General features: G+C 43.7%; 1 protein-coding gene across 1 annotated transcript in view; it reads left to right on the top strand.

Annotated features, from left to right (window-relative positions):
* The window catches only part of COLEC10 (collectin subfamily member 10), a 110,968-nt gene that overhangs the window by 35,214 nt on the left and 52,021 nt on the right, over positions 1 to 23,733 (top strand). The window contains exons 2-3 of the mRNA XM_075582394.1: positions 15,543 to 15,614; positions 16,805 to 16,876. Of these exons, the coding sequence (XP_075438509.1) occupies positions 16,819 to 16,876 (58 nt within the window). The 5' untranslated portion in view covers positions 15,543 to 15,614; positions 16,805 to 16,818. The remainder of the gene's footprint in view (positions 1 to 15,542; positions 15,615 to 16,804; positions 16,877 to 23,733) is intronic.

The raw sequence follows: 23,733 nt of genomic DNA, 5'->3' as shown, positions 1-23,733 counted from the left end.
GCAATGTATTGTTGGAATAGGTAGGATTGGCCTGCAATGTATTGTTGGAAGAGGTAGGATAGCCCTGCAATGTATTGTTGGGAGAGGTAGGATAGGCCTGCAATGTATTTTTGGAATAGGTAGGATAGGCCCTGCAATGTATTGTTGGAAGAGGTAGGATAGCCCTGCAATGTATTGTTGGAAGAGGAAGGATAGGCCTGCAAGGTATTGTTGGAAGAGGTAGGATAGCCCTGCAATGTATTGTTGGAAGAGGTAGGATAACCCTGCAATGTATTGTTGGAAGCGGTAGGATAGGCCTGCAATGTATTGTTGGAAGAGGAACGATAGGCCTGCAATGTATTGTTGGAAGAGGTAGGATAGGCCTGCAATGTATTGTTGGAAGAGGTAGGATAGGCCTGCAATGTATTGTTGGAAGAGGTAAGATAGGCCTTCAATGTATTGTTGGAAGAGGTAGGATAGGCCTGCAATGTATTTTTGGAAGAGGTAGAATAAGCCTGCAATGTATTGTTGGAAGAGGTAGGATAGCCCTGCAATGTATTGTTGGAAGAGGTAGGATAGGCCCGCAATGTATTGTTGGAAGAGGTAGGATAGCCCTGCAATGTATTGTTGGGAGAGGTAGGATAGGCCTGCAATGTATTGTTGGAAGAGGTAGGATAGCCCTGCAATGTATTGTTAGAAGAGGTAGGATAGCCCTGCAATGTATTGTTGGAAGAGGTAGGATAGGCCTGCAATGTATTGTTGGAATAGGTAGGATAGCCCTGCAATGTATTGTTAGAAGAGGTAGGATAGGCCTGCAATGTATTGTTGGAAGAGGTAGGATAGCCCTGCAATGTATTGTTGGAAGAGGTAGGATAGCCCTGCAATGTATTGTTGGAAGAGGTAGGATAGGCCTGCAATGTATTGTTGGAAGAGGTAGGATAGGCCTTTAATGTATTGTTGGAAGAGGTAGGATAGCCCTGCAATGTATTGTTGGAAGAGGTAGGATAGCCCTGCAATGTATTGTTGGAAGAGGTAGGATAGGCCTGCAATGTATTGTTGGAAGAGGTAGGATAGGCCTGCAATGTATTGTTGGAAGAGGTAGGATAGCCCTGCAATGTATTGTTGGAATAGGTAGGATAGGCCTGCAATGTATTGTTGGGAGAGGTAGGATAGCCCTGCAATGTATTTTTGGAATAGGTAGGATAGGCCTGCAATGTATTGTTGGAATAGGTAGGATAGCCCTGCAATGTATTGTTGGAAGAGGTAGGATAGCCCTGCAATGTATTGTTGGAAGAGGTAGGATAGGCCTGCAATGTATTGTAGGAATAGGTAGGATAGCCCTGCAATGTATTGTTGGAAGAGGTAGGATAGGCCCGCAATGTATTGTTGGAATAGGTAGGATAGGCCTGCAATGTATTGTTGGGAGAGGTGGGATAGCCCTGCAATGTATTGTTGGAAGAGGTAGGATAGCCCTGCAATGTATTGTTAGAAGAGGTAGGATAGCCCTGCAATGTATTGTTGGAAGCGGTAGGATAGGCCTGCAATGTATTGTTGGAAGAGGTAGGATAGCCCTGCAATGTATTGTTAGAAGAGGTAGGATAGCCCCGCAATGTATTGTTGGAAGGATAGGATGGCAATGTATTGCTGGAAGCGGTAGGATAGGCCTGCAATGTATTGTTGGAAGGATAGGATGGCAATGTATTGCTGGAAGAGGTAGGTTAGCCCTGCAATGTATTGTTGGAAGAGGTAGGATAGCCCTGCAATGTATTGTTGGAAGAGGTAGGATAGCCCTGCAATTTATTGTTGGGAGAGGTAGGATAGCCCTGCAATGTATTGTTGGAAGAGGTAGGATAGGCCTGCAATGTATTTTTGGAATAGGTAGGATAGGCCCTGCAATGTATTGTTGGAAGAGGTAGGATAGCCCTGCAATGTATTGTTGGAAGAGGAAGGATAGGCCTGCAATGTATTGTTGGAAGAGGTAGGATAGCCCTGCAATGTATTGTTGGAAGAGGTAGGATAACCCTGCAATGTATTGTTGTAAGCGGTAGGATAGGCCTGCAATGTATTGTTGGAAGAGGAAGGATAGGCCTGCAATGTATTGTTGGAAGAGATAGGATAGCCCTGCAATGTATTGTTGGAAGAGGTAGGATAGGCCTGCAATGTATTGTTGGAAGAGGTAAGATAGGCCTTCAATGTATTGTTGGAAGAGGTAGGATAGGCCTGCAATGTATTGTTGGAAGAGGTAGAATAAGCCTGCAATGTATTGTTGGAAGAGGTAGGATAGCCCTGCAATGTATTGTTGGAAGAGGTAGGATAGGCCCGCAATGTATTGTTGGAAGAGGTAGGATAGCCCTGCAATGTATTGTTGGGAGAGGTAGGATAGGCCTGCAATGTATTGTTGGAAGAGGTAGGATAGCCCTGCAATGTATTGTTAGAAGAGGTTGGATAGCCCTGCAATGTATTGTTGGAAGAGGTAGGATAGGCCTGCAATGTATTGTTGGAATAGGTAGGATAGCCCTGCAATGTATTGTTAGAAGAGGTAGGATAGGCCTGCAATGTATTGTTGGAAGAGGTAGGATAGCCCTGCAATGTATTGTTGGAAGAGGTAGGATAGCCCTGCAATGTATTGTTGGAAGAGGTAGGATAGGCCTGCAATGTATTGTTGGAAGAGGTAGGATAGGCCTGCAATGTATTGTTGGAAGAGGTAGGATAGCCCTGCAATGTATTGTTGGAAGAGGTAGGATAGCCCTGCAATGTATTGTTGGAAGAGGTAGGATAGGCCTGCAATGTATTGTTGGAAGAGGTAGGATAGGCCTGCAATGTATTGTTGGAAGAGGTAGGATAGCCCTGCAATGTATTGTTGGAATAGGTAGGATAGGCCTGCAATGTATTGTTGTGAGAGGTAGGATAGCCCTGCAATGTATTTTTGGAATAGGTAGGATAGGCCTGCAATGTATTGTTGGAATAGGTAGGATAGCCCTGCAATGTATTGTTGGAAGAGGTAGGATAGCCCTGCAATGTATTGTTGGAAGAGGTAGGATAGGCCTGCAATGTATTGTAGGAATAGGTAGGATAGCCCTGCAATGTATTGTTGGAAGAGGTAGGATAGGCCCGCAATGTATTGTTGGAATAGGTAGGATAGGCCTGCAATGTATTGTTGGGAGAGGTGGGATAGCCCTGCAATGTATTGTTGGAAGAGGTAGGATAGCCCTGCAATGTATTGTTAGAAGAGGTAGGATATTCCTGCAATGTATTGTTGGAAGCGGTAGGATAGGCCTGCAATGTATTGTTGGAAGAGGTAGGATAGCCCTGCAATGTATTGTTAGAAGAGGTAGGATAGCCCCGCAATGTATTGTTGGAAGGATAGGATGGCAATGTATTGCTGGAAGCGGTAGGATAGGCCTGCAATGTATTGTTGGAAGGATAGGATGGCAATGTATTGCTGGAAGAGGTAGGATAGGCCTGCAATGTATTGTTGGAAGAGGTAGGATAGCCCTGCAATTATTGTTAGAAGAGGTAGGATAGCCCTGCAATGTATTGTTGGAAGAGGTAGGATAGGCCTGCAATGTATTGTTGGAATAGGTAGGATAGCCCTGCAATGTATTGTTAGAAGGGGTAGGATAGGCCTGCAATGTATTGTTGGAAGAGGTAGGATAGCCCTGCAATGTATTGTTGGAAGAGGTAGGATAGCCCTGCAATGTATTGTTGGAAGAGGTAGGATAGGCCTGCAATGTATTGTTGGAAGAGGTAGGATAGGCCTGCAATGTATTGTTGGAAGAGGTAGCATAGCCCTGCAATGTATTGTTGGAAGAGGTAGGATAGCCCTGCAATGTATTGTTGGAAGAGGTAGGATAGGCCTGCAATGTATTGTTGGAAGAGGTAGGATAGGCCTGCAATGTATTGTTAGAAGAGGTAGGATAGCCCTGCAATGTATTGTTGGAATAGGTAGGATAGGCCTGCAATGTATTGTTGGAAGAGGTAGGATAGCCCTGCAATGTATTGTTGGGAGAGGTAGGATAGGCCTGCAATGTATTTTTGGAATAGGTAGGATAGGCCCTGCAATGTATTGTTGGAAGAGGTAGGATAGCCCTGCAATGTATTGTTGGAAGAGGAAGGATAGGCCTGCAATGTATTGTTGGAAGAGGTAGGATAGCCCTGCAATGTATTGTTGTAAGAGGTAGGATAACCCTGCAATGTATTGTTGGAAGCGGTAGGATAGGCCTGCAATGTATTGTTGGAAGAGGTAAGATAGGCCTTCAATGTATTGTTGGAAGCGGTAGGATAGGCCTGCAATATATTGTTGGAAGAGGTAAGATAGGCCTTCAATGTATTGTTGGAAGAGGTAGGATAGGCCTGCAATGTATTGTTGGAAGAGGTAGAATAAGCCTGCAATGTATTGTTGGAAGAGGTAGGATAGCCCTGCAATGTATTGTTGGAAGAGGTAGGATAGGCCCGCAATGTATTGTTGGAAGAGGTAGGATAGCCCTGCAATGTATTGTTGGGAGAGGTAGGATAGGCCTGCAATGTATTGTTGGAAGAGGTAGGATAGCCCTGCAATGTATTGTTAGAAGAGGTAGGATAGCCCTGCAATGTATTGTTGGAAGAGGTAGGATAGGCCTGCAATGTATTGTTGGAATAGGTAGGATAGCCCTGCAATGTATTGTTAGAAGAGGTAGGATAGGCCTGCAATGTATTGTTGGAAGAGGTAGGATAGCCCTGCAATGTATTGTTGGAAGAGGTAGGATAGCCCTGCAATGTATTGTTGGAAGAGGTAGGATAGGCCTGCAATGTATTGTTGGAAGAGGTAGGATAGGCCTGCAATGTATTGTTGGAAGAGGTAGGATAGCCCTGCAATGTATTGTTGGAAGAGGTAGGATAGCCCTGCAATGTATTGTTGGAAGAGGTAGGATAGGCCTGCAATGTATTGTTGGAAGAGGTAGGATAGGCCTGCAATGTATTGTTGGAAGAGGTAGGATAGCCCTGCAATGTATTGTTGGAAGAGGTAGGATAGCCCTGCAATGTATTGTTGGAAGAGGTAGGATAGCCCTGCAATGTATTGTTGGAAGAGGTAGGATAGGCCTGCAATGTATTGTTGGAAGAGGTAGGATAGGCCTGCAATGTATTGTTGGAAGAGGTAGGATAGCCCTGCAATGTATTGTTGGAAGAGGTAGGATAGCCCTGCAATGTATTGTTGGGAGAGGTAGGATAGGCCTGCAATGTATTGTTGGAAGAGGTAGGATAGCCCTGCAATGTATTGTTAGAAGAGGTAGGATAGCCCTGCAATGTATTGTTGGAAGAGGTAGGATAGGCCTGCAATGTATTGTTGGAATAGGTAGGATAGCCCTGCAATGTATTGTTAGAAGAGGTAGGATAGGCCTGCAATGTATTGTTGGAAGAGGTAGGATAGCCCTGCAATGTATTGTTGGAAGAGGTAGGATAGCCCTGCAATGTATTGTTGGAAGAGGTAGGATAGGCCCGCAATGTATTGTTGGAAGAGGTAGGATAGCCCTGCAATGTATTGTTGGGAGAGGTAGGATAGGCCTGCAATGTATTGTTGGAAGAGGTAGGATAGCCCTGCAATGTATTGTTAGAAGAGGTAGGATAGCCCTGCAATGTATTGTTGGAAGAGGTAGGATAGGCCTGCAATGTATTGTTGGAATAGGTAGGATAGCCCTGCAATGTATTGTTAGAAGAGGTAGGATAGGCCTGCAATGTATTGTTGGAAGAGGTAGGATAGCCCTGCAATGTATTGTTGGAAGAGGTAGGATAGCCCTGCAATGTATTGTTGGAAGAGGTAGGATAGGCCTGCAATGTATTGTTGGAAGAGGTAGGATAGGCCTGCAATGTATTGTTGGAAGAGGTAGGATAGCCCTGCAATGTATTGTTGGAAGAGGTAGGATAGCCCTGCAATGTATTGTTGGAAGAGGTAGGATAGGCCTGCAATGTATTGTTGGAAGAGGTAGGATAGGCCTGCAATGTATTGTTGGAAGAGGTAGGATAGCCCTGCAATGTATTGTTGGAAGAGGTAGGATAGCCCTGCAATGTATTGTTGGAAGAGGTAGGATAGCCCTGCAATGTATTGTTGGAAGAGGTAGGATAGGCCTGCAATGTATTGTTGGAAGAGGTAGGATAGGCCTGCAATGTATTGTTGGAAGAGGTAGGATAGCCCTGCAATGTATTGTTGGAAGAGGTCGGATAGCCCTGCAATGTATTGTTGGGAGAGGTAGGATAGGCCTGCAATGTATTGTTGGAAGAGGTAGGATAGCCCTGCAATGTATTGTTAGAAGAGGTAGGATAGCCCTGCAATGTATTGTTGGAAGAGGTAGGATAGGCCTGCAATGTATTGTTGGAATAGGTAGGATAGCCCTGCAATGTATTGTTAGAAGAGGTAGGATAGGCCTGCAATGTATTGTTGGAAGAGGTAGGATAGCCCTGCAATGTATTGTTGGAAGAGGTAGGATAGCCCTGCAATGTATTGTTGGAAGAGGTAGGATAGGCCTGCAATGTATTGTTGGAAGAGGTAGGATAGGCCTGCAATGTATTGTTGGAAGAGGTAGGATAGCCCTGCAATGTATTGTTGGAAGAGGTAGGATAGCCCTGCAATGTATTGTTGGAAGAGGTAGGATAGCCCTGCAATGTATTGTTGGAAGAGGTAGGATAGGCCTGCAATGTATTGTTGGAAGAGGTAGGATAGGCCTGCAATGTATTGTTAGAAGAGGTAGGATAGCCCTGCAATGTATTGTTGGAATAGGTAGGATAGGCCTGCAATGTATTGTTGGAAGAGGTAGGATAGCCCTGCAATGTATTGTTGGGAGAGGTAGGATAGGCCTGCAATGTATTTTTGGAATAGGTAGGATAGGCCCTGCAATGTATTGTTGGAAGAGGTAGGATAGCCCTGCAATGTATTGTTGGAAGAGGAAGGATAGGCCTGCAATGTATTGTTGGAAGAGGTAGGATAGCCCTGCAATGTATTGTTGTAAGAGGTAGGATAACCCTGCAATGTATTGTTGGAAGCGGTAGGATAGGCCTGCAATGTATTGTTGGAAGAGGTAAGATAGGCCTTCAATGTATTGTTGGAAGCGGTAGGATAGGCCTGCAATATATTGTTGGAAGAGGTAAGATAGGCCTTCAATGTATTGTTGGAAGAGGTAGGATAGGCCTGCAATGTATTGTTGGAAGAGGTAGAATAAGCCTGCAATGTATTGTTGGAAGAGGTAGGATAGCCCTGCAATGTATTGTTGGAAGAGGTAGGATAGGCCCGCAATGTATTGTTGGAAGAGGTAGGATAGCCCTGCAATGTATTGTTGGGAGAGGTAGGATAGGCCTGCAATGTATTGTTGGAAGAGGTAGGATAGCCCTGCAATGTATTGTTAGAAGAGGTAGGATAGCCCTGCAATGTATTGTTGGAAGAGGTAGGATAGGCCTGCAATGTATTGTTGGAATAGGTAGGATAGCCCTGCAATGTATTGTTAGAAGAGGTAGGATAGGCCTGCAATGTATTGTTGGAAGAGGTAGGATAGCCCTGCAATGTATTGTTGGAAGAGGTAGGATAGCCCTGCAATGTATTGTTGGAAGAGGTAGGATAGGCCTGCAATGTATTGTTGGAAGAGGTAGGATAGGCCTGCAATGTATTGTTGGAAGAGGTAGGATAGCCCTGCAATGTATTGTTGGAAGAGGTAGGATAGCCCTGCAATGTATTGTTGGAAGAGGTAGGATAGGCCTGCAATGTATTGTTGGAAGAGGTAGGATAGGCCTGCAATGTATTGTTGGAAGAGGTAGGATAGGCCTGCAATGTATTGTTGGAAGAGGTAGGATAGCCCTGCAATGTATTGTTGGAAGAGGTAGGATAGCCCTGCAATGTATTGTTGGAAGAGGTAGGATAGCCCTGCAATGTATTGTTGGAAGAGGTAGGATAGGCCTGCAATGTATTGTTGGAAGAGGTAGGATAGGCCTGCAATGTATTGTTGGAAGAGGTAGGATAGCCCTGCAATGTATTGTTGGAAGAGGTAGGATAGCCCTGCAATGTATTGTTGGGAGAGGTAGGATAGGCCTGCAATGTATTGTTGGAAGAGGTAGGATAGCCCTGCAATGTATTGTTAGAAGAGGTAGGATAGCCCTGCAATGTATTGTTGGAAGAGGTAGGATAGGCCTGCAATGTATTGTTGGAATAGGTAGGATAGCCCTGCAATGTATTGTTAGAAGAGGTAGGATAGGCCTGCAATGTATTGTTGGAAGAGGTAGGATAGCCCTGCAATGTATTGTTGGAAGAGGTAGGATAGCCCTGCAATGTATTGTTGGAAGAGGTAGGATAGGCCTGCAATGTATTGTTGGAAGAGGTAGGATAGGCCTGCAATGTATTGTTGGAAGAGGTAGGATAGCCCTGCAATGTATTGTTGGAAGAGGTAGGATAGCCCTGCAATGTATTGTTGGAAGAGGTAGGATAGGCCTGCAATGTATTGTTGGAAGAGGTAGGATAGGCCCTGCAATGTATTGTTGGAAGAGGTAGGATAGGCCCTGCAATGTATTTTTGGAATAGGTAGGATAGGCCTGCAATGTATTGTTGGAATAGGTAGGATAGCCCTGCAATGTATTGTTGGAAGAGGTAGGATAGCCCTGCAATGTATTGTTGGAAGAGGTAGGATAGGCCTGCAATGTATTGTAGGAATAGGTAGGATAGCCCTGCAATGTATTGTTGGAAGAGGTAGGATAGGCCCGCAATGTATTGTTGGAATAGGTAGGATAGGCCTGCAATGTATTGTTGGGAGAGGTGGGATAGCCCTGCAATGTATTGTTGGAAGAGGTAGGATAGCCCTGCAATGTATTGTTGGGAGAGGTAGGATAGCCCTGCAATGTATTGTTGGAAGAGGTAGGATAGGCCTGCAATGTATTTTTGGAATAGGTAGGATAGGCCCTGCAATGTATTGTTGGAAGGATAGGATGGCAATGTATTGCTGGAAGCGGTAGGATAGGCCTACAATGTATTGTTGGAAGGATAGGATGGCCCTGCAATGTATTGCTGGAAGAGGTAGGATAGCCCCGCAATGTATTGTTGGAAGAGGTAGGATAGGCCCTGCAATGTATTGTTGGAAGAGGTAGGATAGCCCTGCAATGTATTGTTGGAAGAGGTAGGATAGCCCTGCAATGTATTGTTGGGAGAGGTAGGATAGCCCTGCAATGTATTGTTGGAAGAGGTAGGATAGGCCTGCAATGTATTTTTGGAATAGGTAGGATAGGCCCTGCAATGTATTGTTGGAAGAGGTAGGATAGCCCTGCAATGTATTGTTGGAAGAGGAAGGATAGGCCTGCAATGTATTGTTGGAAGAGGTAGGATAGCCCTGCAATGTATTGTTGGAAGAGGTAGGATAACCCTGCAATGTATTGTTGTAAGCGGTAGGATAGGCCTGCAATGTATTGTTGGAAGAGGAAGGATAGGCCTGCAATGTATTGTTGGAAGAGATAGGATAGCCCTGCAATGTATTGTTGGAAGAGGTAGGATAGGCCTGCAATGTATTGTTGGAAGAGGTAAGATAGGCCTTCAATGTATTGTTGGATGAGGTAGGATAGGCCTGCAATGTATTGTTGGAAGAGGTAGGATAGGCCTGCAATGTTTTGTTGGAAGAGATAGGATAGGCCTGCAATATCTTGTTAGACTTATGCCACTGGCCAACCTACCATTTTATTTTTATGAACTTTGCTTTTGGTTTAACAATGTAAAACCAAAAGGACAAAACATCTCCCCCTAAATAATTTGTCTGCTCTGTACAATGTTTGATTTTGTGCACTAATTGTAATACTGAAGCAAAGGGAGGCAAAAAAAAGTCCTGGAAAGTAAATAGTGATCATAATCAGTGGTCGACAAATCACCAAAAAATGTAGTCGCCGAACAAAAAAATCTACTCGCCACCTAGTACCACACGTGTGCTGCTTGGGCCAATAGGAGTACGACACGATGTTAAATCTACTCTACAGTGCGTGCAAATGTATAGGTTTGTCGAACACTGATCATAATGATGCGGTCTTTTTGAGGATAATGAAGGGTATAACACAATGGGGGAGATACAGTAAACGCTGATGCATCATATCACACCCGATCTGGCGTTAGCTGCACTTCAAGTCAGTGGCAGGAGGCGTTGGATCGATATGTGATACTATGCATCAATACTTGTGAGACATATTAAGGTAATGATGACTCTATGCAAAAGATTAAGATATTTTTTGGGCGTACAGATGTACCAAGGGTTATTGTTCCCACTGGCCCGTTATAGTGATTTATATTGTGTCAACAATGCTATTGAATCCCATGGAAACTCTGATTTTCTATATTAAAACGCAATGTTCGGAGTTATTAGTAGACACAATAAAGCTTGTTACGTATATCTGTTGCTGTGATGCAAGAAGCAAATCATTTTAGAGATAATGGGGCGTTATCCATTAAACTGCAATAAAGCCATTAGGGCACTATCACATGAGAAACTCTCATTGACTTCACAGTTAAATTAATACGCCCCAAGGAGTAGATACGAGTACAAATGTCTGTGTATTTCACACATTCACATAGACCTCTTAGAAGACTGTAGGGCTTGAATCAGTCATTTTCTTTAATATGAGGTGTATGTGTTTGACCCAATTAAGGTTATATTTAAACACAGAAAGAAGCAATTGGAAGCACAGCATCTAAGAAATTATGGGATTATATAAGTCTTGCATTTGACCCAGATTTTATTTGGAAGAATGAACCCCATGTCAGACTTTTCTACACCACGCTTTGGAAAAAAAAGTTGTGCTCTCTCCGGCACTGAATCTTATCTCATTATATATGTGCATCTGTTAATTCCTCCTATTACTGCTCCCTCATAACACAAGGTAAAGGAGGTTGATATATTGATATAACCCCTCTTTTTTATTTAGCCCTCAGACTGGTACCTGTTGCTGGGTTGGGGTCCGTAGTCCTCTCTTTGTCTTGGGTGATGAGCCACACATAGCTTTAGGTCAGGCAATGGGATACAACTGAATGGGACTACCAGGGACCCCCACTGTGTTAATCCAATGGGCCATTAGTCTTTCTGCAGAAATGTCACAGCAATGTTGCAGCTTTACTGGAAGATTGAAAAAATGCAAAGAAATGCACAAAGCAGCGCACTGCCCAGGGACACAGGTGTATCAAAAATAAAATGTAGATTTATTGTCAGTCAGACACAGCAAATAAGGGGGTACAGACCCTCGAATGCGTTTCACACAACAAGGTGCTTTATCAAGGAGTAAGGTACAATGCATTGGGGGACCTTTATATACCCGGAATACCAAGTGTAGTGAATTAGTTAAATTTCGCCCCAGATTTTCCGAGGCAAGTGTTCAGATACTCGTGGCTGCATCTGTACAATGACTTTTGTAATATAACCGATTTTATATAGCAAGAATAGATACTTTAGGAACCTTGTGACCCTTAACAAAAGATCACTATATGCATATTATATCACATCACATAAAATTCTCCATAAGTGCTACGTGGGTGTATGTCAGTATCTTATGGATGTGGCCACCCAATTCTAGGTATCTAGGCCTATGTGATGGTGCCTGGACACCGTTGGAGCTCTTTAATGCAACTATGTGTAGCAAAGCTGTACTTCGCAACATACTTTGATACCACTTTTAGCTGTGACCGTTGAGGGTTCCTTCTGACGATGCTCGCTCCTCCGTGTGGCTTCCAGGTGATGATCTGCTGGGCCTCCCGGCATGCTCTGCTGTCCTCCCACCAGTGAATGCCCACTATCTCTCTGCGGGACACAGACAGACCCTAAATCACACTCGAGACTCGTTTAGGCTCGTGCATATCTTTCTCACACGTGCCCTGCCAACCCCTCTTAAAGTTTCCACTCCCCCTAGTCCCACCTCTTCCAGAGTCTTGGTTATTGGCAGATCCTATGTCCATCATGAGTCATATGTCCATGGTACACTGGAGATAACCTGACAAGGGGCAGTGTGAGTGTGTTGCTTGCATCAAACAAGGGGTTACATTGACATTTACATATACATGTTTGGTATGCCTCTTTAGGGCCCAGATTCAGTAAGCTCTGTTACTCTATTTTAACATAACGTCAACATGAGTTAATGTCCATTAATCATAACACAGTATTCATTCACCAAAGCAAATAATGGGACTGTAATCAGAATTTACATGCGTTATTTGTAACAGGCGTTATTGTAAATTACATGCAAATGAGCTCTTTATAGCCTAAATTATATCCATCCCATTTTTACTAAATTCTGCCAGGAAAACAGAGTTTGCAGGAATCTATGATCAGCAAACTTCATTTGTTCTAGTGAATGAGGACTGCCACCTAGAAACAGCAGATTATTCTTCGGGAATCTAACCCACCCATTGGCTGTTGCCGTAGAACAAATAACCTACCGTTATTTAAATCATACCTAACTTTGGCGTTACTCCCATCCAGACACTGAAACAGGGCTTTTGCTAGCGGCAGAGAGCGAGAGAAGGGAAAAGGGGAGACACATTTAGGAGGCTGCTTATTTACTTATATACCTCCATATAAATTAATCATTTACACACCTGAGATACAGTACCTCTCTCTCCCCATTTTCACCCTTCTGTCCTGCCCCTCTCTCTCCCCATTTTCACCCTTCTGTCCTGCCCCTCTCTCTTCCCCCATTTTCACCCTTCTGTCCTGCCCCTCTCTCTTCCCCCATTTTCACCCTTCTGTCCTGCCCCTCTCTCTTCCCCCATTTTCACCCTTCTGTCCTGCCCCTCTCTCTTCCCCCATTTTCACCCTTCTGTCCTGCCCCTCTCTCTTCCCCCATTTTCACCCTTCTGTCCCTATCCTTCTCTCTTCCTCCCCTTAGCTATAGCCCTATTTCAGTGTCTGGATAGGAGTAACGCCAAGATTTAAATAACGTTATGTTACTTGGAGATAAAACAGCATTAACCTAAAATAACGTGATTATGTGAATTATGGCAGCAATTTTTCCATTTATTTACTTTAAAGAACAGGGCATTTACTCAAGAAATTCACGGGCACTCCTATTTTAGGTAATATGACGTTGTTTGCCCTGATTTAACAAAACTTAGTAAATCTAGGTATAAGCATCACTTTAAAGCAGCAAAACATATGACATCTACTATGTTGTTTTTTTTTTTTAAATAAATTAGTTTTGTAGGTTTTTTTTTACAATGTATTATTTAACTCGTAATGCAATTTTAATGAGTTTTAAAGCATCCTTTGATTTCTATAGCAGGTTTTAGCCCATCTCCCAAGCAGTGCAACATATTTGCAACACTTTCCTATTTGTGATAATTTGTTGCCAAATTTCCCAGCAGTTTGTGATGTAAACTGTAACAATAGATAATGTCACCGTAGTAGTATAAGGATACATTGTAGCTGCTGAGTTACACTGACAGAAGCCGTTATTATGTTAGGCACACAATCAGGATTTTTACAGATTTATAACAGAAGCAACAAGTGATTGCCAACTTAGTTAAGAATGTACAGATGCAGCGACTGTTATTCGAACACTTCACGCGTTGTATACCTCGGAATGCCCATTTCATGGTGCGGGATTTCTTCCAACCGTACCACCTTAAGACGCAAGTGCATAAAGTGGCATCTTAGTGTTGTGGCTTTTAAAGCTGCAGTTCAGGTTCCCGTTTTTTTTTTTTTTTTTTTAGTTTTTTTTAACTTCAATAGTTTCATGTGGGCAATCTCTACTTACCTGAAAAACTGCATAGCTGGCGGTCAATTCATTCTCCGTCTATTGATCGGCAAAGTTTGGCGACATCTTTAAATATGGGGAATGTAAATCGTTGCTATAGGAACAAGCATGCTTGTTAAAATAGAATACAAGAAAATTGGTCTTTCAAAGTTGTTGTTTTTTTAAACAGAAAATGCTAAAAGTATTTTTTCTTACTACAGAACTAATTTATTTAAAAAAACACACATGCAGGATATTGCCTGAACTGCAGCTTTAAACACCTGAAATTGACACAGTAGCACAGTACTGTACACATTACAATTCATTCATTTCATTGCATTTAATTGCACACAATCCAGGAAATTCAAACAAAGCAATCGCGATAAACACGTGCGCCTTGGGTGATTGGCGGCGTTAATACCGTGTGGAGTACAGCAGGGCACACGAAAACGGCACCGTGATTTGTTCGAATAACGGCCGCTGCATCTTTAGAAATATACATTGTCATATGCTTTACATATACAAATAAGAGACAAGGGGGGGATGTAGTACTGCTGCTTCCATGGCATTGCATCCCTTTTATACATAGCCCCGTAAAACTTTCCTTTTACTTTTTTTCTAATATTTCATTGTTATTGCAAGTATTAATACTATCAGGAGGAATTTAACAAAAAAATAGCACTTAAAAATCCCTAAAGATCTCAAATGACTTCATATGAGGACTTGAAAAATAAACATTACTTTTCAGGTACTTTCCTTTCAAATGACATATTCCTTATTTAAAAATAGCTTTTATAGGTGCTGTCTATAGTATTGATGTAGCAGATCAAAACAAAAGAACACATTCTTTGAAGAAGTCTAATATTCAGTGAGTCACAACATGCTGTGTGTACCTTTAAATATACCTTTTGTCTAGACAGGTTTGACAGAAACCCAATGGTTAGAATCAACACATTGTTGGTTGATTTCATACATAAACATACATATGTTAGCTGAAGGCAAACACAGAGCAGTAATATTTGTCACTTAAGTAATAGATTGCACAATACAGGCATACCCCACATTAACATACGCAATGGTTCCAGAGCATGTATGTAAAGCGACAATGTACTTAATGTGAAGCACTACCTTTTCCCCACTTATCGATGCATGTACTGTACTGCAATCATCATATCAGGTACGTGCATAACTGATGTAAATAACGCATTTGTAACATGCTCTATAGTGTCCCCGCTTGCGCACAGCTTCAGTACAGGTAGGGAGCCGGTATTACTGTTCAGAACGTGCTGACAGGCGCATGGGTGAGCTGCTGTTTGCCTATTGGGCGATATGTCCTTACTCGCGAGTGTACTTAAAGTGAGTATCCTTTAACCGGGGTGTGCTTGTATGCAGTATCCCCTCCAAGCTTTGAGTACATTTATACTGTGATCATAGCAAATCAATTACCTAAAATAAGATGGCAACTTTCAAATGAGTTTGATAAAAGTTATTAAATAAAAAACATGAATTGTGGAATTATATTGTTAGTTGGCTGCATTCAAGTTATGCGTAACTAGTTGGTGTTAATTCTGTTACACACTATGTTTATACTGTATGTCATTGTGTTGTTAGTAGTGATGGGAACTAGTAATCAGCTTCTATCAATATATCTATACAGTACATTACCTTCCAAATTTAGCCTCATGTCAGTTATAATAATGGCTGTACTTGTATCATTTATGAGCACCTTGGACAAAGACTTGCACCAATTTAAAGGCATTTAGAGTTTATTTTCACTTATGGCATTCCACACCATTTCAGTTTGTATGCGGTCATTTTCATCTTAACCATACAATGTCATTTCTCTTACATTTTTGCAGGTGATGCAGGTGAAAATGGGGATTCTGGTGAATTTGGAAAGCTAGGAAAAGAGGGCCCGACTGGCGCCAAAGGTATATAAAGGAATATACATCCACGATTATTCACAATAAAGGCTTTCATATTCATGCATAATGGGTCATATTTACAATGCAGACCCCATAGAATCCCTCTCTGTAAGGTTTCTTACGGAGTAACACTACTTAGTACTATAGCCCTTTATGTTCCATCTACTTGAATATGGCCCATAATGCTATGTATAATGTTTGATGCTAATAAGGTGATCATTAATCCATATATCCTTCCTTACATTTACTCCATATCTGAGTTAAAGTGGGGGTAGTTAATAATAATAATTGGTTCTTGTATGTTTATAGTTAACTAATAAGGGTTAATTGCGCCCCCTCCCCCTCCAAGGACTCAGCGTCAAATGATGTCGTGGGTCATGTTACGCCACGTCTCATCATTTGACACCGCGTTTCCATGAAGGTGCATCACGTTACATGACCCCGTGGCGTCATTTGACTCCGTGTTGCCATGGAGACGCGTCGCCGAAGACCCAGCAAAGAGCAGGTAAGGGAGTTACAGAGGCCTCACGCCTCCCCCGGCATTTAATTTAAATGCCGTGGGGAAGAGTGCTGGGCCTCTGTAACCGCCGCGCCCCCCCTAGAAATTCTCATGCCCGCCAGTTTGCGCACCCCTGCTCTAATGGACAACACAGAGAGATTCCCCCCCCCCTTCTCTGAGACAACTCACAGACATGCCCCTTACTCTAAGGGCAACAAGCAGAGACTCCCCCCAGTGGGGCCCCCTTTTCCCATCCCAGTAGGAGCTCAGCCCAAATGGGTCTTCTCATTACCACCCTAGTGGGGGCCTCTGCCCTCTCCCCTTCCAAGTGGAAGGGACACTTTAGCTCTGCCCAACTCATAGGGGAACCAGCTGGGGCCTCAGCCCCCTACCCCAGCCCAGCGTGGGCCCTAATGGAGTTTCCTCTCTCCTCACCAACCCGGAGGGGGAAAGGCACTAGATGGGTCCTAATTTAGCTCTGCCCAACTCATAGGGGAACCAGCTGCGGCCTCAGCCCCCTACCCCAGCCCAGCGTGGGCCCTAATGGAGTTTCCTCTCTCCTCACCAACCCGGAGGGGGAAAGGCACTAGATGGGTCCTAATTTGACTGTACCCAAATAAATCTATTCCAATGATACCAGTAGAGAAATGTGCTGCATACAAAAATGAAATATTTAACGTTCTGTGCTTTATAACAGGTGCTAAAGGAGGGATGGGCGACTCTGGTGACCAAGGGCTCATAGGTAAAATTGGTCCAATTGGTGGGAAAGGTAGGTTGACTAATCTTCACACCCATGGTTTGCACCTTTAACAAATGTTGTGTTTAAGGACAAAAAAGTTACATAAGTAATAATACTGGCTCAAATTCAATATGACAGACCGGAAATCTTCCAGAACAGGAAGACCACTTCCCAGCATTGTGAAATAGCAGTGTAATAATGGGTTTGGCCAAGTTGTCTCACCATAATGTTCCCACTAAATTGATGGATTCTTCCTTAAAGCATGAAAGTGTTTCTTCCTACTGCAATTTTTCTTCCTTTCTTCATCCTGAATCCAGTTATAAGTAGCTTGGAAAGATCATGATGTAACTTATTTTTAAATGCTAAAGTCTGTATTTAATGTGGAGGAAAACAGGTCTTTTGATGTCTTGACTCAGGCCTCCGGCTCCTACTCCCATTTTCATATTACTGTTAATGTGCAGGCTGTTCTAATTACAGTCCATGGTTATTAAAACTCTAAATTAGTTAATTGTGCTTGTTTGAAGACAAAAAAAATCTTTGATACATAGGCTCCTATGTCTTCCTCTCCTGCTCAGGTTGATCCTGTGGCTTTCAGAGAGCTGCTGGTGGGATGAGTTCCTGAAACAGCACAGAATGACAAGTTGTTCTTGGAATAGCACAACACCCAAGCATGTGTCTGCTCTCATGTCGTTTTCTCGCAATGGCTTATTGCTACTCACAAGATTAAAAGATTCCTAAAAGTTTTACAGCAGCCCTACCTGCCACTTACAAATGTCTGAGCTACACATCGCCACATTCAAGTTCTCCTGTTTTGATGCCATTTTATTTTAAACGTAATTGCTGTCATAACTTTACAGATAAAGTTACCAATTTACTGAAAGGCTTAACTGGGGTGCTTGACTTGAACTAGAAAGATATTACAGGAAGAGTGGGAGTTGCTCTAACATGTAATCTGTGATATTGTATTTAAAAGAAAACAAAGTTCTGGCAATTTTAACAAGCCTTGTTACTTTCTCTGACCGACTGTATTTGTGCTTTTACACAGACCTGTGCAAACTTACACTGTCCAGGGTAAACAGGACATTTGCGAGCCCTACCTATAACCCTGTTGAATGTTAATGATCATGTTTAAGCTTGTATCCCTGCTTTGCTGGCTACTGTAGCCTTACTGTTGTAACTTTAATGTTGCTGTCTTTCTCCGTGGATTAACATATCAAGGATCATTAAACTAGATTCAGAGAATGTCAGTAATTGAAGGAACAAAATGGCGATATCTGTTAAAACATAGCCATTTTTTTTCACAACCTATTTACTAAAAGCATATTGCTACTAGTAAAGTAGACAAGAGGCTTTTTGCGGCATCAATATTTTGGTGATACTCATATGCCAATATGCCAATCACTAAAGTCTGATAACAGGCAATTTTAGATTACTGCAATTTTTTTAATCTCTTAACCCAGGCTGGGATTAGGCCTACAGTATCTTGATGTAGGCCTGATCCTCTTCTGGAGGGAGCCTGGGGTATACTTGATTCTTTCCGGTGACAGCGCCTCAACCCGTGAGGGATCCTGGCAACGCCGGATAGCCCCTTCACATGACCCAATACAATAAATACACACGCAGTATGTAGTAATAGGTTTACTGAACATGTAACTTATAGCACTCTAATGCATACCATACATTTATGTACATAGACCCTCGCAGGGTACCTCCATAATACTTGGGTGCCGGGGCACCAGTGTCCCAATGTCCAGCCCACAAATGTCACTCCCTCCCCAAGTGTGTGTGACAGCCCTGCCCACAGTAAGAGTGTTGTCGTTGGTGCACTTGCCATCTGTGATACCTGCTGGGAGCTCTAGCACCCGGTACCGCTGACTGAGGAAAGGGCCCATCTGTTCTGCACCGGCGACGGCCTCTACATGGGGTGGACTCCAGCTGGAGCGTCCCACCATGAAGAGAGTTTCTATGCCTTGCGAGGATGGTCGGGTCCCAGACCACGGGCTGCAATTACTGCGCAGCATCTCTGCTGTGTCCCTGACCCTTGTAACTATAAATGGGGCAAGGTCCCTATCTAAGGGCTTGTCCTTGAAGCATCAACAAACGATATGGGAGTTGGGGCCTAGCTGGGGCCTATATGGGAGTCTCTGGCCTAATTCAGGGGCCACTGTCACCCTGAACATACCCTCACCCTTCCGTGTCCCAGCTCCGACTGGCGTGGCCTCTAGCGTGCCAAATATACCAACCTTAGTGCAGGGAGAAGGCTGCAGCCCTAATGACTGTTTCGCATCACATGACCTAGCAGCCCCTGGGGCTGCTGGGGATTGTAATTCCCCTGCGGAGTTCCAGGTAATGGCCACTCCTCGTGATATCCAATGCGCATGGGCGCGCATCCCCAAATGGTCGCCTCAACCTCTTCTGCGCATGCGCAAGTCTCACGCATGCACAGCCAATCCTAAAATGGCGGCGCCCTGTGAAGGGAGCCGTCATGGACCTCCGCGACCCGTTCACCATTCTACTGCCCGCAACTCTCCTGCATCTTCCCCCAACTGCCCCTGGCACTTGCCCCAGCCTCCGCTGCCAGCTGCACGGCAGGGTAAGGAGCCAAATGAGGACCAAGGGGTGGGGGGGGACCAGGCTACATTGACTATGTACAGTATTTAATATTATATATATGTGTGTGTGCGTGTGTGTGTGTGTGTGTGTGTCAAGAGAACACTGGGCAACATGGAGTAGGGGATAACATTTTTTTTCCATAAACCTTTTGTTACATTTTGCCATATTAAACCCTTGATAGGGCTTATCAAGCCTAGCTTGTCACTGGGGCTATCAGTTTCTTAGTAGACCATTGGGTCAGCAAAAATGGGCTAGAATATATTGCTGGTCACTTAGAATAAAGGCTTAATGTGGTATTTTTTACATTTATTATTATTATTATTATTATTATTATTATTATTATTATGTTTAACTATGGTATGTTCAATGTTCAACTTAACAAACTTGAATCTAGGCAATTGTTTCATACAGTACATCTGTTAAAGCCATCTTGAGGCTTCCTTTCTCTTCACCTACCATATATGTTGTGTCAATGTCATGGAACAGGAATACCCCTGTCTCCACTTTTGTTTTAACCCCCCTTTCATTGCAGCCCTGCTTGTCAGCTTATTAGAGCCAGCTGCATGTGTTAGATTCTCCTCACAAACACAGTGCCAGTTCCCCTCTTCCAGCAGTATGCTGCATTAAGATGCAACATTTGTTACATGTTGCAGCTTCCCCAGACACTCCTGTGAGTTGTCATGGCAGCCCCAGCTTTCCTCTCAAATGGGCTGGTCTGCTTCTCCCCCTCTGTTCTGCCCACAGATGGTTTGTCCCCAGACCATTTTATTACCCAGTATGCATCACCACTTTCTTTCCACCATTTTCCCTGGACTTGTGAGTACCCTGCTGTAATCCCTGTAATGGTGATGAAGAAGTATCTTTTCACCTCCCTTGAATACTGAGCACACACAGAGACACCTACACCTCTACACAAGAGACTGTACCTTATCCTGTTTTCCCTCAATAAAACTAAGAAAAGAAACAGATCTTGTCGTGCTTAGGAAAGAGGGTGAGTTGGCACTATCTGAGCTAAGTCATAACCACGTGATCCTCTGGCTTCCAGAATAGTCAAGGTGTAAAAAAAGAGGCAGAGGCCCCAGCATGGGGTCGTCACTGCCATAAATGCTGCGGGCCTAGTCAAACTGTGTATTGGGGCAGGCGCCCCCCCCCCACCCATCAGACAATAGCTTGGAAAGACAATGAAGGGGCGGGGACCATTTGGAGCCAGACTGACAATGTACAGGGGACCAAGTAATCCAGAGGTGTCTCCTGCATGTGGCTAGGTATAGAAAGTTAGCAGAGATAAGCAGATGATGGGTCCAAAAAGATCGGGACAGAGACTGTAAATTAGAATAATTTTTGGAGACATTTTTTGGGGGAAAGTGCTACAAAGGTACACACAGCATCTAACCCCACTGCTCTATTTCAGTAAGTATGCTCCTTTATTTTCTTTATTACCATTTATCTACTTATTTAATCTACAGTACAACCCCTCAGTGCCAGAGGACAGTCCCCTTAGCTGCATGAGGATTTATGTGAATCGACTTTTATGCTGGTTCTTGAATTTGTTCTTTAACAAGTTTGTAAGTGTAACGGTTTTATGGGCCCCCACCCAATCTCACACTGGCCCCTGTGGTCTACTGGCCCCATTACATGTCTGTATGTCGTGTGGTGCACTTGCTGGCTTACAGGACTCCTGAGTCTCCCGCTTGGTTGGTATGGGGATATCAGCACGACAGGCATCTGAGGTAGCGTGATCTGTGTCCTACTCACATCCAATGCAGCGCCTCCACCCCATCAGGATCTCTGCGGTTGCAGGGAGAAATGTCTGATGGGGACCTCCTTCTGGGTGCCTCCTTCTGTGTAAGAACTTCACTCACACACAGCAAGGGTCTTGTGAAACTGGGCATCTTTATTGCACGTTCAGGCAGACTGCCCCTCATAGCGGTCAGTCTAGCCGCTCATTTTGGTGACGTGCATTCCTCTCAGAAGTTCCTTCTCTCTCTCAATAGAGTTGGATCACCTCTCCCCTAAGGGAGATCACCATCTGTGTCAGATCCCTGAACACAGTGTAGGTTACTACTAATTATATCTGACAGCCTTAACTGCTGCAGACCTCCAGAACTTAATCATAACTGAACCCCTGATTAACACACTAACTTTAGGCAGTTCTGGGTCTTATATAGACTCAGAAAACAGCCACACCTCTGGTGTCACTAACAGTGGACACCGAGCATGTTACCACTCCCCTTGTGTTCATATGACACTTCACCAGTTTGTGAGGGCAAACCTCCATGATTGTTGCTGGCAATCCTGCATACTTACCAGGCTTTATTGCCAGCATGAGAAAGAGCTGTATACCATTTTTAGACATGGCTACATACGCCCACTTTAAAGTAATGTTTTTTTCCAGCTAAGCCATGGTTTATTTCAGTAGATCAGTAATACGGCTATTATTAAATGCCCTTAATATAATACATATGCATGTAATATATAATATATGATAAGGGCTTTTGTAGAACACAGTTGTACCAAATAATTGTTGATTTTTATGCAGAGATCACCACCTTTTCAGCTAGTTTAGCTTTATGTTCAGGGAAGGCACTGAAGTATAAAATAAGCTTGACATACAGTATTTGACTAGCTGTTTTCGTAGTCCAGATATTGAAAATACCATTTGTTTTGCTAAATGGGACAGTAAGCTGCAGGGTTTAGTGACTGGGCACAATCTATTTTCATGGCTTTTCTATATACAATAATAACATTACTTAAATGTTATACAGAGTATACAGGACAAGTAATAAAATAGATACATGTGGTTATACATAAAATGTGAGCAAAAGGGAGTCAAGCACACTAAAAATAGGAAAAGATCACAAGATGGTAAAAAAAAAAGGGTAATTTAATGACTATAGAAAGTCAAGGTTTCATCCAATGTTTCGGTGCCAACATGCACCTTCATCTGGGATTTTCCTGGTGAAAGTGCATGTTGGCACCGAAACATTGGAGGCAACCTTGACTTTCTGAAGTCATTAAAGGATCTGACCTTGGAACCTGTGGGGAAGCTCCCCATCCCTCCCCACAACCTGCATATAAATAAATAAACACACAACGAAAGTCTGGAGGTACAAGGGCCACAGCTTTATTTACACACAGGGTTAGTGCCAACCCTGCTAGCGTGCTCCCTCCCTTCCCCTCCCCCCCCCCCGGGTAAAGGCCAATGACACCCCAACCATAGCCCGCAAGACCCACCAAGCTGACCGTTAAAAGAGACAGGGCCCAAGGGAATCGCTCACAAATGAGCCCTGCCCACTCGCTACCCCCAGCCACCACAGGGCTTTTCGGCGCCACAGCCACCGCTGGCAAGTTTAACACACACTTACCCCCCCAACAGTCATCATCCACTGGGCAATTTAATCTTCCTAACTATCCCCGTACAACCCAGACCTGCAAGGACCCTTTCAAGTCCCTCCTGAAGTGTCATGTTAAACAAGTCTAAGCCTATTTCGGATAAGTGTAACCTGTCTGGGTGAAATTATTCGCTATTTGCTGAATTGAACTCTGGGTGACTTATCACCTTGCATCCTACCTGTGAGCTGCTGCACAGGCTTTCTTCCTCCCCACACACTTCTCTTGTAACATTTGGCAACAGAATGAGCCCCCTCGCAGGCTGAGCAAACATGCCGGAACCTGCAGTCACTGAACTTACATTGCCCCTTATTAAAGGACCAATGCACTCCTCTCCCACTAGTGGCCGGCGAGCTGGGGGATCCCCTGCCACTGGCCCCCTCATGAAAGAAAGTCGCCTCTCAGTGGTAAAAACCTTTATCCATAGGTACATGTCTTTCGTATCCCAGGATAGTTGTTTACGTACGGCCATCTTCTGCCGAAATTGCTCGTCATATAGCCACCAACCCATTCCACTATGGTTTCTATAACGAAACCGATCATATCTTGATACTTAAATAATGCTGAGAATAAATGAGGCGTTTTTCCCCCAATCACACTGGTCAGGATAGAGAAGGCCTGTGACCAATTAGAGAATGTTCGTGGGAATAACCGCTTATCTATGTCTTCCTTCTTCCTTATCTTTCCTTTTACCTCTGCCGACAAGTGAGGCATGCATAAGTATCATGAAACAAATATCAGATATCATGCCAGCCTCCACTATACCTACAGCCAGAGGCTTACTCTTAACGCCAGAGTTCCGCCTACGCCGTGCTCTCTGCTGTGGGACCAGCATGCTTCCACGTTTGCCACACAAGCGATTCCTGGATCTCCTCTGCTCTACT

Source organism: Ascaphus truei, chromosome 2 (genome assembly GCF_040206685.1).
Source record: "Ascaphus truei isolate aAscTru1 chromosome 2, aAscTru1.hap1, whole genome shotgun sequence".
In the NCBI taxonomy this organism is placed as follows: Eukaryota; Metazoa; Chordata; class Amphibia; order Anura; family Ascaphidae; genus Ascaphus; species Ascaphus truei.
This window is presented reverse-complemented; position numbering and strand designations above follow the sequence as displayed.